Source organism: Scyliorhinus canicula, chromosome 3 (assembly GCF_902713615.1).
Source record: "Scyliorhinus canicula chromosome 3, sScyCan1.1, whole genome shotgun sequence".
In the NCBI taxonomy this organism is placed as follows: domain Eukaryota; kingdom Metazoa; phylum Chordata; class Chondrichthyes; order Carcharhiniformes; family Scyliorhinidae; genus Scyliorhinus; species Scyliorhinus canicula.
The window spans coordinates 229,088,830-229,102,826 of record NC_052148.1 but is presented as its reverse complement, the minus strand read 5'-3'; the positions used below and the strand labels follow the sequence as shown (position 1 = coordinate 229,102,826).

At 47.3% G+C, this 13,997-nt stretch overlaps 1 protein-coding gene across 2 annotated transcripts in view; it reads left to right on the top strand.

Annotated features, from left to right (window-relative positions):
* The window catches only part of LOC119963356 (short transient receptor potential channel 3), a 204,464-nt gene that overhangs the window by 139,508 nt on the left and 50,959 nt on the right, over positions 1–13,997 (top strand). For both annotated transcript variants that reach the window (XM_038792368.1, XM_038792367.1), the window contains one exon: positions 12,338–12,602. In XM_038792368.1, the coding sequence (XP_038648296.1) occupies positions 12,338–12,602 (265 nt within the window). The remainder of the gene's footprint in view (positions 1–12,337; positions 12,603–13,997) is intronic.

The following is a 13,997-nucleotide window of genomic DNA, read 5'->3' as shown; positions in this document are numbered from 1 at the left end:
CCACCTTTGGAATACTGCATCTGCTGACACTTTAATTTTCCCCGAGAAAGTCGACGAACGGCTGCCACCTCCGGGAGAACCCTAACATTGATTCTCTTAGGGCAAACTTTATTTTCTCGAGACTGAGAAACCCAGCCATGTCACTAACCCAGGTCTTTACACTCGGGGGCTTCGAGTCCTTCTACATTAACAAGATCCGTCTCCGGGTTACCAGGGAGGCAAAGGCCAAGACGTCGGCCTCTTTCGCCCCCTGATCTCCCTGATCTTCGCCACCTCCAGACTCGGCACCGCCCGTGTTTTTAGTACCGTGGACATTGCCTCAGCAAAATCCTACCAAAACCCTCTAAGCTTCGGGCATGCCCAAAACATGTGGACATGAATTGCTGGGCTACCCGAGCACGTCGCACACCAGTCCTCAACCACGAAGAACTTACTCATCCTAGCCACTGTCATGTGTGCCCAGTGGACTACCTTAAATTGTATCAGGCTAAGCCTGGCACATGATGAGGAGGTATTAACGCTGCTTAGGGCATCCGCCCATAGACCCGCCTCTATCTCTCCTCCTAGCTCGTCCTCCCACTTGCCCTTAAGCTCCTCCACCTGAGTTTCCTCCGCCTCCAAAAGCTCCTGGTAAATATCCAATACCTTCCCCTTTCCCATCAGGTACTGGAAACTACTCTATCCTGTATCCCCTGTGGCGGCAGCAGCGGAAAGGCCGGCACCTATTTTCTCAGCACGTCTTGCACCTGCAAATACCTAAAATGATTCCCTGCTGGCAATTTAAATTTATTCTCCAAAGCTTTCAAGCTGGGAAAGCTCCCATCTATAAATAGATCCCCCATCCCAATTCCTGCTCTCTGCCAACTCCGGAACCCGCCATCTAGCCTACCCGGTACAAACCTGTGGTTGTTATAAATTGGGGTCCAAATCGATGCTCCCTCCACTCTCATATCTCCTCCATTGCCCCCAGATCCTCAGAGCCGCTACTACCACCGGACTTGTGGAGTATCGGGCCGGCGAGAACGGCAGAGGTGCCGTTACCAATGCTCCCAGACTGGTGTCTTTACATGACGCCGCCTCCATCTGCTCCCATGCCGACCCCTCCCCCACTACCCACTTCCTGATCATGGCTATATTAGCCGCCCAGTAGTAATTACAGAAGTTCGGCAGCGCTAACCCACCATCCCCCCCCGACTGCGCTCCAGCAACACTTCCTTTACTCACTTCCTTTACTCACCCACACAAAGCCCAAAATAATCTTTATTTACCCGCTTGAAAAAGGCCTTAGGGATGAAGATGGGGAGGCACTGAAAGACAAACAGAAATCTGGGGAGGACTGTCATTTTCACGGTCTATCCTCCTCGCCAGTGACAGCGGGAGCATGTCTCATCTCTTAAAGTCCACTTCCATTTGCTCTACCAACCGGGATAGGTTTAACTTGTGCAGTGCCTCCCATTCCCGGGCCACCTGGATTCCCCGATATCGAAAGCGCTTCCCGACTATTCTAAGCAGCAGCTCTCCCACTCTCTTGTCCTCTTGCCTGGATCGCAAACATCTCGCTTTTCCCCATGTTCAATTTATACCCCGAAAAATTGCCAAATTTCCCCAAGATTCACATTACTTCCCCCATCCCCTCCAATGGGTCCGCAATGTACAAGAGCTGGTCATCTGCGTAGAGCGAGACCTGGTGCTCCACCCCCCTCTGAACCAGTCTGTTCCAGTTCCTAGAGACTCTTAACGCCATGGCCAATGGCTCTATGGCCAGAGCAAACAGTGCCGGAGAAAGGGGGCACCCTTGCCTTGGTGTAGTTTAAAATACCCCAGCTGAGGTCATACGCACACTCGTTACTGGTGCCTTATAGAGCAACCGCACCCAGTCAATAAAGCCCTCACCAAACCCAAACCTTCCCAGCGCCCCCCACAGGTGATGCCACTCCACCCGATCAAAAGCCTTCTCCTCATCCATCACTACCACCACCTCCACCTCCTCTCCTTCTGAGGGCATCATAATAACATTTAGAAGCCTTTGAACATTGACCTTGAGTTGCCTGCCCTGAACAAATTCCATCTGGTCTTCCCCTATCACCCCCGGGACACAGTCCTCCATCCTTGTGGCCAGTATCTTAGCCAGCAGTTTGGCATCCACATTCAGTAGAGAAATCGGCCTGGTTATGACCCGCAATGCTGCGGATCCTTCTCCTGTTTCAGGATCAATGAAATCGAGGCCAGCGACATTGTTGGGGGGAGGACTCCCTTCTCTCTTGCTTCATCGAATGTCCTCACCACCAGTGGGCTCAAATCTCTGAAAACTACTTATAGAATTCCACTGGGTAGCCATCAGGGCCTGGGGCCTTGCCTGATTGCATGTCCTCCAGCCCCTTAATTATTTCCTCAATCTCAATTGGGGCTCCCAGCCCCTCCACCAGGTCCTCCTCCACCCTAGGGAACCTCAACTGATCCAGAAATTGCTTCATCCCCTCCACCCCAGCCGGGGGTTCAGACTCATATAATTTACTATAAAAGTCCTTAAACACCTCGTTCACCCCCGCTGGGTCGAGGACAGTATTCCCGTCTCTACTCTTTACTTTACCTATCTCCCTGGCCGCCTCTCTTTTCCTGAGCTAGTGCGCCAACGTTCTGCTTGCCTTTTCCCCGTACTCACAGAGCGCCTCCCTTGCCTTCCTCAACTGTTCCACTGCTTTCCCTGTGGTCAACAGCCAAAACTCCACCTGTAACCTCTGCCACTCCCTCAGTAGCCCCACGTCCGGGGCCTCCGAGTATCTCCTGTTCCCCTGGAGTATCTCCTCCACTAATCTATCCCTCTCAGCCCGTTTCACCTTTTCTCTGTGGGCCTGTATCGAGATTACTTCCCTTCTGACTACTTCCCTTCTGACTACTGCCTTCAAAGCTTCCCAGACCGTTGCTGCAGAGACCTCCCCTGTATCATTTGTTTCCAGGTAATTCTGGATGAACCTGTTAACCCGCTCACAGACCGCTTTGTCCACTAGAAACCCGCATCGTCCGCTAGCAACCCCACATCCGGTCTCCACAGAGGTCGTTGCCCCTTCTCCACACTAACCCGTAAATCCACCCAGTGTGGGGTATGATCCGACACTGCAAATACTTAGTATCCACCACCTTCAGTATTAGCGCCCTGCTCAGAACAAAAAAGTTGATGCGAGAGTATACCTTGTGGACATGTGGAAAAAGAGGAAAACTCCTTCGTCCTCGGCCTTGCAAACCTCCCTGGGTCTACTCCCCCCCGTCTGTTCCATAAAACCCTTCAATTCCTTTTCCGCAGCCGGCCTCCTTTCTGTCCTGGATTTTGACCGGTCCAATTCCGGATCAATGACTGTGTTGAAGTCCCCTCCCATGATCAGGTTGCGTGACTCTAAATCTGAGATCTTACCTAACACCCGCCTCATAAATTCCACGTCGTCCCAATTCGGAGCATATAATATCACAAGTACCACTCGCACCCCCTCCAGCTTCCCACTCACCATTATGTACCTACCCCCCTTGTCTGACATGATTCTCCCTGCCTTGAATGCCACTGGCTTGCTGATCAAGATCGCTACCCCCCCTGGTCTTTGAGTCCAGTCCTGAATGGAACACTTGGCTAACCCACCCCTTCCTCAATCTCGTCTGGTCTGTAACCTTTAGGTGTGTCTCTTCTAGCATTGCTACGTCTGCCTTCAGTTCCCTCAAATGCACAAACACGAGAGCCCTCTTGACCGACCCATTCAGTCCTCTCACGTTCCATGTGATCAGCCTGGATGGGGGCTTCCAAACGCCCCCTCCCCTTGCTGACTAGCCAGCATCCTTTTTAGGCCAGCCTCAAGCTTGCGCCCTCCACTTCCTCGAGTCCCCACTCGAGCTGACGCCATTCCCGACCTCCCATTTGTCCCCTGGTATCAGTTCCTCCCCTGTCAGCAAAGCAGCTCTCCCCCCCCCCCCCCCCCCCCCCCCCCCCTCCCGAGCAACAGCACTAGAAACCCAATCCCCCAAGTCAAGCTCCAGCTTAACAACTGCTCACCCCCCACCGCGCTTCCGAGAATCAGCTGACCCATGCTGACTCGATAGCTCCCACCACGGCACCAAGCAGTCTGTCTCCTTATTGTACTCTCCTCTCTCCCCCCCACATGAATAAACATTTAAAAGCATCACATTCCCCAGTAAACAAACAACAGAAAAAACAGTGAAGAAACAGTCACTTTAGAAAAATAGTCACCCAAAAAGCAGAACTAAATTCAAAGCCCATCCCCCCCTCTAACAAGGTCCCTGCAAGACAGATCAATCTTTAACCACCCTCACAGCCTATTATTTCGCATAGCGCTACTTTAAATTTATAACAATCCAGCACCACAAATCGTTGCCACAGTACTTCTCCAAGGCTTGAGAGTCTTTTAATTCGCCTCCAGCTTCATTTCTTTAATGAAGGTCCATACTTCGTCTGGCGTATCAAAATAAAAGTCCCGTTTCTCATGTGTGACCCACAGACGGGCTGGGTACAGCATCCCGAACTTCACCCCCTTCTTAAAGGGGGTCATTTTTGCCCGATTGAACCCAGCTCGCCTCTTGGGCAAATCCGCTCCCAGGTCCTGATAGATGCGCAACTCACAGTTCTCCCACTTGCTGCTCCGTTCTTTCTTGGCCCACCGCAAAACATGTTCCTTGTCCATGAGACGGTGAAAACATACCACCATGGCCCTCGGCGGCTCGTTCACTCTGGGTTTCCTCGCGAGGGCTCTGTGCACCCTGTCCAATTCCAGGGGCCAAGAACGCCCCAGCCCCCATCAACTTCTCCAACATGCCCGTCACATAGGCCCACGCATCCAATCTCTCACTGCCTTCAGGGAGGCCAACAATTCTGAGATTCTGCCTCCTGGCCCTATTCTCCAGGTCCTCCAGCTTCTCCTGCATTCTTTTCTGGTGGTTGTTCAACATTCCCACCTTGTTTTCCAGCAAGTACCCCTCGTGCTCGGACAACTTTTGTTCCACCTCCTGGATCGCTCTCCTGTGGGTTTCCTGATTCTGAACCACTTGATCAATCGAAGCCTTAATCGGGTCCAGCGTGTCCTTCTTCAGCTTGGTGAAGCAAGCCTCAAAAAACTTCACCAGCTGCTCCGTCGACCACGTCTCCCATTGTCTCCCTTTGCTCTCCTCCATGCTGTTCCGTGTTACCAGCTCTGCTTGTGTCTCCCTTATAGGACTTTGTCTTCCCACTTCTGGTCCAATTCTCCATACACCGGAGGGGGCTTTCTCCTTGCTGTCTCACTCTTTACTGATTTATCCCATAAAATCCAGAAAAAAACGGAAAAAAGGTCCAAAAGTCCGTTACAGGCGGGAGCTATCAAATGTGCAACCTACTCCTCCATGGCCGCCACTGGAAGTCGTCTTCAATGAAGTTACTGTGAAAAGGCCCTAGTTGCCACATTTTGCCGCCTGTTCGGGGAGTCCGGTACAGGAATTGAACCCACGCTGCTGCCTTGTTCTGCATTACAAGCCAGCTGTTTAGCCCACTGTGCTAAACCAGCCCCCAAATGGTTCTCCTCCAGAACATAACCAAAATGGTACTTTTAATTGAAATTAGCCCACAAATCCGGACTTACCTCACCCACCATTAAGAAAGGGAGAGGATATGAACAACATGCCAGCAAATGAGAGCTCAAGAGGCCACAGAGGCAGGCGTGGAGGAAAAGGCCGCAGGCAGCGAGTCAGCAGACCCACGAGGTGAGGGGTCTCCAGACATCCCGGAGAGAGGTAAACTGACGACCCAACCAACGGCCTCCCCCAACCCACTTGGAGATGGATGGAAGATATTCCTGACAACGGAACTGATGGCAATGAGGGAGGCAATAAAAATGGAGATCCAGGTGCCGGTGAAGTGTTTGTGAGTGTTTGTATTAAAAAGGAAGCATTTTTATGTATGGCAGGCAAGTGTGTGAACATGGTCATCCTGAGGTGCTCCAACTCCATTGAAAGGTCTGGCTAAATCAGGCCCGCATCCCTAACTGAGGGGCTGGAAATCAATGTGCTGGATATGAAGCTGAGACTCAGTGATCTAAAAATGGAGTAACACTTAACGGAATATCCTTGGCTGCCTTGGCATAAGTGGCAACTATTCGTACCACCATCAAGGTTATACGGACTGTGTTGTTCTGTTGTTGGTGATGAATCTCCTTGAGGACCTTTGTCAGAATGAAGGAACTACAAGCCCACTGAGTTTCATAGAAGAGCTTATGACTCTTGGAGGCGAATGTCGGGACTGGGTTCCTGCAGAGACACGAGAAGAGACTGGACGTTTTTCTGTCTGAGGCTGGGAGGTCCTGCTCCAGTTGGTGCCTCATCTCAGCAGGGACACATGCTCCTGAGGTCTCCTCATCCTTCAAAGGATCAGGACAATTGTGAGCCTGATGTTTAAGTACTGACTCTCAAATTGCTACGGATGGTTGAAATGAGAGTGATGGCAATACAAGTTCGATTCCCCGCTGGGTCACTGTCTGTGCGGAGTCTGCACGTTCTCCCCGTGTCTGCGTGGGTCTCCTCCGGGTGCTCTGGTTTCCTCCCACAGTCCCAAAGATGTGCAGGTTAGGTAGATTGGCCATGTTAAATTGCCCTTAGTTTCCAAAAAAGTTAGGAGGGGTTATTGGGTTACAGGGATAGGGTGGAAGTGAGGGCTTAAGTGGGTCGGTGCAGACTCGATGGGCCGAATGGCCTCCTTCTGCACTGTATGTTCTATCGTTCTATGGTGTTCATGTTGGCCCATGATGGAAGGAACTTGCCCAAGAGGAAACTCAATACTACTTGCCATCCTCCTCATGGAATCTGGAGGCCAGGAGGGCCTCATGTGCCTGCCTCTTTCATCTGGCCCGTGCTATGGCCTCTTCTCCTCCAGCCTTATTTTCTTCAACCTAATCGTTCTCACCCTTTTCAATGTTCTTTTCATTGGAGGAGATGTGCAGCTGCTCTATGTCACCATCTGACAGATCCTCCCCCTTTGCAGCACCAAGCTGTGTAGCACAGAGCAAACCACAATGACCCACAACACTGTCTGGTGAGTGATCTGTCCAGTCATCGGTATCACATTTGTGGTCTACTGATGGCTTCCTGCTTGCTGGCAGGAATCTCATTGTGAGGCTGGCATGTGTAGTTTATGATACTTAACCAGAGCAGATCCTAATTCCTTACCCTGCAGGGACTGATTTTGGAAATCCAGCCTTATTTGTCTCGGGTATATTGCAGTTGAAGTGGAAGTTTTGGGAGGGGGTTGACTTTCCTTTTTCTGTTCAGTGCAGTCATTCGATTCTTCAGTGTTATTGGTGATGTACCATCAATTGGACGCGAGACACGATGAAGATCCAAACTGTGGTTTTAATCAGCGAATTGTTAGCCCGGTGGTCGACTACAGAGAAAGGCCGACCGCCGGGAAACCTGGGTACTTATACCCTGCCTTGGAGGCGGGGTCTACTTGCCTCTCGACCAATTCGTGAGCAGTCACATGACTAATCCCAGCCAATCAGACGAGAGGCACTTGACCAGCCAGAGCCAATGGGAAACCAATGCTCTGCACCAATGGCACTGCTCCCACTCATATCACCACAATTGGTAGCAGTGAAACACAAAATGTTACTTTCTGGCAATCACAAATCATTCATTCTGGTTGTAATAGACATTCCCTGTAATTGGCAAAGTGTCAGTTGATGTTCAGTACTATAGTTACAAGAGATATTGATTTGAATGTTGTTTGTTCCAATTTATCTTCAAAGGATTTTGATATGTGGTTTGCTTTCTCGAAGCCAATGGTCATTCTGAGGTTGTGCTGAGATACTAGGCTGATCTGAAGCTCTATGGTAACAATTCATCATGTAAGATGTGAGCAACCATATTTCAAGGATCAGTTTCGAGCTTAGGTTTAGGACATATTTGGGATTTGGACATATCAACCACAAAAGCAATGTTTGTCTGGGTGTCATTGATTGATGTTGAACAAACTGATCTATTTGTTTAAAACCTGAGCTACTGCCTGACTTTGTAGATTATTTTGAAGACCAAAGACAACAAATGATATACTCCAGAAAACCAGAGAACACTGAAAAGATTAGCTAGATATTGAACTGGTGAAGGCACAGGTTACTCCTGGGCCAGACCGGGTCTGATGTCCTTGGGGGGAGTATTTCCTGGAGTGGTTGGGGAGCGTTTCAACTAAAATGGCAGGGGGATGGGAACCAATGCAAGTTATCAGAGGAGGAGGAAACCATGTTAAAAACAAAAGGCTGAAATGGGAATAAGAAAAGTGATCGGCAAAGAAACCTAGGACCCGATTCAAAGAGAGTCACAGTGAAAAATATTAGGAGTGAGACAAATAATGTTAAAAAGACAAGTTTAAAGGCTTTATGCCTTAACATGTGGAGCATTCGCAATAAAGCGGATGAACTAATCGCACAAATAGATGTAAACGGGTATGATATAATCAGGATTACGGAGACAAGGATGCAGGGTGACCAGGGATGGGGACGGAATATCCAGGGGTAGTCACTATTTAGGAAGGACAAACAAAAAGTAAAATGTGGTGGAGTTGCAGTGCTTGTTAAAGAGGAAATTAAAGCAATCGTGAGGAACAATATTAGCTCTGACAATGTGGAATCTGTATGGGTAGAGCTGAGAAACACCAAGGGCAAAAAACATTAGTTGGCATCATATATAGACCCCCAGAAACTGCAGTGCTGATGTTGGAAATGGCATTAAACGGGAAATTAGAGTTCATGCAATAAAGGAAAATCTGTAATTATGGGTGAATTTAAAAAAATATATTTTTTAATTCCCATCCTTTTTCACATTATCTCCCAAATTTACACCCAACAATAAACAATCAGTAACGAATGTAATGTCAATCCCCATATCAATAACAACAATATCATCCTTCCACCAAACCCCCAAACATTAGCCCGCATGTTAACATAAACATGGGTTAGGTGGATTGGCCATGATAAATTGCCCTTAGTGACCAAAATGGTTAGGAGGGGTTATTGGGTTACGGGGATAGGGTGGAAGTGAGGACTTAAGTGGGTTGGTGCAGACTCGATGGGCTGAATGGCCTCCTTCTGCACTGTATGTATGTTCTAAATGACAAAGAGGGATCAGGAATCGCCATAGTCACCATTAACACATACAGTCCCCTACCCTCCCAGCCCCCAATCCCCCTAATGTTCGATGTGATCCAATTCTCGTAAGTGCCTAATGAATAACACCTATGAATAGTAGAACCCCTCAATCCTTCCCCTCAGTTCAAATATGACCTTTTCAAGCGTCAAGCATTGCAGCAGGTTCACCCGCCACGCCAGGGCACAGGGTGGAGAGGTTGACTTCCACCCTAACAGGATACGCCTTCGGGCAATCAACAAGGGGAAGGCTACAACATCTGCCTCCGCACCCGTTTCCAACCCTGGCTGGTCCGACACCCCGAATATGGCCTCCCGAGGGCCCGGGTCCAGTTTCACATGCACCACTTTAGACTCAAAAACCTCCCTCCAATCATCTTCCAGCTTTGAACAGGACCAAAACATATGAACGTGGTTTGCAGGGGCCCCCCCACAATGTTCACATACATCTTCTACCCCCCTCAAAGAGCCGGCTCATCCTCACCCTTGTAAAGTGTGCTCTATGCACCACCTTCAGCTGTATCTGCCCCAACCTCGCACTCGAGGAATTATGGGTGATTTAAATCTGCATATAGATTGGTCAAATCAAATTAGTCAAATAGGAGCCGATTTAGCACAGGGCTAAATCGCTAGCTTTTAAAGCAGACCAAGGCATGCCAGAAACACGGTTCAATTCCCGTACCAGTCTCCCCGAACAGGCGCCGGAATGTGACGACTGGGGGCTTTTCACAGTAACTTCATTTGAAGCCTACTTGTGACAATAAGTGATTTTCATTTCATTTCATTTCATTTTTTTCATTTTCATTAGCCACAATACCGTAGTGGAGGAATTCCTGGAGTGAATCAGGGTGGCTTTCTGGACCAATACTTTGAGGAACTAACTAGAAAACAGGCCATCCTAGACTGGGTACTGGGTATTACATAAAGGGATGTCAGTGGATAGACAATGGCAAACATTCAAGGAGCGCATGGAGGATCTGCAACAATTGTTTATTCCTGTCTGGCACAAAAGTAAAATAGGAGTGACAGCACAGTGGCAGAGTGGTTCGCATTGCTGCCTCACAGCGCTGAGGTCACAGGTTCGATTCCTGCTCTGCGTCACTGTCCGTATGGAGTTTGCACATTTCCCCAGAGTTTGCGTGGATTTCGACTCCACAACCCAAAGATGTGCAGGATAGGTGATTGGTCACGCTCAATTGCCCCTTAATTGGAAAAAATGACTTGGATACTCTAAATGTATTTATTTTTTTAAGTAAAATGGGAAAGGTGCCAATCCATGGCTTACAAAGGGAAATTAGAGATAGTATTCGATCCAAGGAAGAAGCATACAAATTGGCCAAGAAAAACAACAGGTCTGAGGATTGGGAGCAGTTTAGAATTCAGCAAAGAAGGGCCAAAGGATTGATTAAGTAGGGGAAAATAGAGTATGAGAGTAAGCTTGCAGGGAATATAAGAACTGACTGTAAAAGTTACTATAGATACGTGAAGAGAAAAAGATTGATGAAGACAAAGTCAGAAACAGGGGAAAGAAAGAAAAATACTGAGCAACTAAATACATACTTTGGTTCTGTCTTCACAAATGTGGACACAAATCAGATATCAGAAATGTTGGAGAATACAGGGTTTAGGGAGAGGGAGGAAGGAGATCAAAATTAGTAGAGAAATGGTGTTGGGGAAATTGGTGGGATTGAAGGCTGATAAATCCCCAGGGCCTGATAATCTATATCCCAGGATACTTAAGGAAGTGGCTCCAGAAATAATGGATGCATTGGTGGTCATCTTCCAGAATTCTATAGACTCTGGAACAGTTCCTCCAGATTGGAGGGTAGCTAATGTAACTACACTATTTAAAAAGGGAGGTCGAGAGGAATTATAGATCAGTAAGCCTGATTGGTAGTGGGAAAAATTCTAGATTTCATTATCAAATATTTTAGAGCAGAGTACTGAGAAAACAGCGGCAAGAAGAATGTTCCCAGAGAAATTTCTTCACCCAGGGAGTGGTGGGCCTGTGGAATTCGTTATCACAGGAAGCAGTTGGGGCCAAAAACATTGTATGTTTTCAAGAAGCCGTTAGATATAGCACTTGGGGCGCAGAGAATCAAAGGCTATGGGGGGAAAGCAGGATTAGGCTATTGAGTTGGGTGATCAGTCATGATCATAATGAATGGCAGAGCAGGCTCAAAGGGCCAAATGGCCTCCTGCTCCTATTTTCTATGTTTCTATGTTTCAGTTCATAGGCCTGAACGTTCAGAACGGTGAGCGTTCGGCGCCCCTCATCCGGAGGGGGACCTCATTCCCACCAAATCCAACTGGCCTGTTGCCATTTCATATGCAAATGAGCATTGATTGGCAGCAGGCGGGTCTTCCGTACCCACTGTATGGGTGGCACGGTGATACAGTGGTTAGCACTGCTGCCTCACAGTGCCAGGGACCCAGCTTCAATTCTGGCTTTGGGTGACTGTCTGTGTGGAGTTTGCACATTCTCCCCGTGTCTGTGTGGGTTTCCTCCCACATCCAAAGATGTGCAGGTTGGGTGGACTGGCCATGCCAAATTGCCGCTTAGTGTCCAAAGATGTGCAGTTTAGGTGGGGTTAAAGAATTACGGAGATAGGGTGGGTGCTCTTCCAGAGGGTCAGTGCAGACTTGCTGGGCTGAATGGCCTTCTGCACTGTCGGGATTCTATGAGTCTATATATTTTCCTCTTCCGCATGGCTCTCAAATTACAGATATCTTAACCTGTTTTGCTCAATGCGACCTCCTTTTGCATATCTATTATTCTCCCAAAAACGGATCTGAAATAAAAGCAGAAAATGAAGCAAACATTTAGTCAGTAAGGCAGCATTTGTGGAGGGAGAATCGTAGGGTTAACATTTCATGTTGATGGCCTGGCCAGCTCTGATGAAAGTTCATTGATTTGAAACACTAACCATGTTTCTCACTTCAGCATTTACTGTCCATTCTTCTCTGTGACTACCTAACGGGTTTTACCAATTCTTTATTTTGTCTGTGATTACAGTCAGAATCTTTAAAATGAAATACTATATTTTTTGTATGATTTTAGGATATAATGCAGAAATGATTCTGATTTCCTTAAAGGGATGGACTCTACAATGATTGAAGCAGGAGAGTAACACTTAATAATTCTTCCCCTAACAATTTTTCTCTTTTCTTTTTAGCCAGAGATAGATGGGTTCCTTCCGATCCTCAGATCATATCTGAAGGCCTCTATGCAATAGCTGTTGTCCTTAGTTTTTCACGAATCGCTTATATCCTGCCTGCAAACGAAAGCTTTGGTCCATTACAAATTTCGCTTGGAAGGACAGTGAAAGACATATTCAAATTCATGGTCATTTTTATTATGGTGTTTCTTGCTTTCATGATTGGGATGTTTATCCTGTATTCCTACTACCTTGGTGCAAAAGTAAATTCTGCCTTCACAACGTGAGTACAAATTTTGTTAATTTATTTTATATTTTAATAATATAATAACACTCCTCTAGTTCTCTTCCCTTCCCTGGTTTCCCTAGACCACTTACCAACTGTGTGTGAAAAGGCAGGCAGAGGTCCTGCTTTCAATCCTCCACCAATGCTACTCTAAATCAACTCCTGCAAGGTGTACAAGACTAATAGTGAGGCCACACTGACTATCTCCCCGCTCCTTTTGCAGAGGTATCCTGATGTAAAGTGGAAAGTTACCAGAGTTGGGAAATTGAATGTACTTCTTATTGCTTGGTGCTGCAATTTGCAGGTGCTCCGAATGGCTCCACCAATGTGCCTCTCTCAACACTGCCAAATTCTTGACCTTCGGATAAATGTGATTACTTAAAGAGAAAACCTTATCAACAGAACGCTTTTCAGAATAGAATGTTTCTTTTGCTTGGCAGAATGATAGATATCAGTGTTAATCAAATCACCAGTGTCAGCATTGCAAGAGCATGTCTCGATATGGATAGATGTAGTGTAAAGCACATCGCTTTTTGCCCTATCAACAGGAGCAATTTTAACTCCCTCTGCCTGGTGAAAACAGGGTTGGATTTGTGGCAATTGACTTTACATTGTCTGTTCCCCCTCCCCCACCATTTGAACTTGGGTGGCAGCCTCATTCAGCAATGCTTAGATGGGGTGCAATTTTAAGCACCTACTGGGTAGAGCATGGGCCATGTTCTGCTCAGTAAAACCTGGTGGTCAAAGGGATGAAAGAGGCCCCAAAGGGGTAAATCGAAATTACTTTTGTGAAAGCAGAAGGATCCAGAGTGTTGCTCTCCCCTCCACAAGAATGCTACTGCCCCTCGGTGTCACTCCTTCTACCATCGCCCCTCCCCCTCAGAATATCTTATTGTCAGTTTTTGGGTCTTTGCATTATGAGCTATCCTGCACTAGACAAACTGCAACAGAAACTCCGTTTAGGGTGAACAGTCTGCCAATTGCATGAGACACAGTTCTTAAAATTGACAGGAGGCGATTGGGATCTAAGTGATCCATTATCTGTACGATAGTTAAAAGTGCTCTTAATGTCCTAACTCAGTGTTCCGAAAAATATTTGTCCTGCATATTCTTGATTCTACATTAACCTTCTGAGTAAAATTGCCAATTCAAAGTTGTTTCTTGAAAAGCTTCAAAATGAGCAGCAAGAGAAGGCTGAATCATTAAGCTTCCCCCATTCTGGGATGATGCAGCTCAACATGATTACTGCAAAAGCTGACTCCAGGCAGGCTGGCAACTGAACACGACAATTCATCTGACTTTCTTAAAGTAGGACATACAGCCCTTTTTCCGATGGATTATGTCTGATATTAATTCCATTTACTCATGTTTTAATATCCCTCAATATCCTGA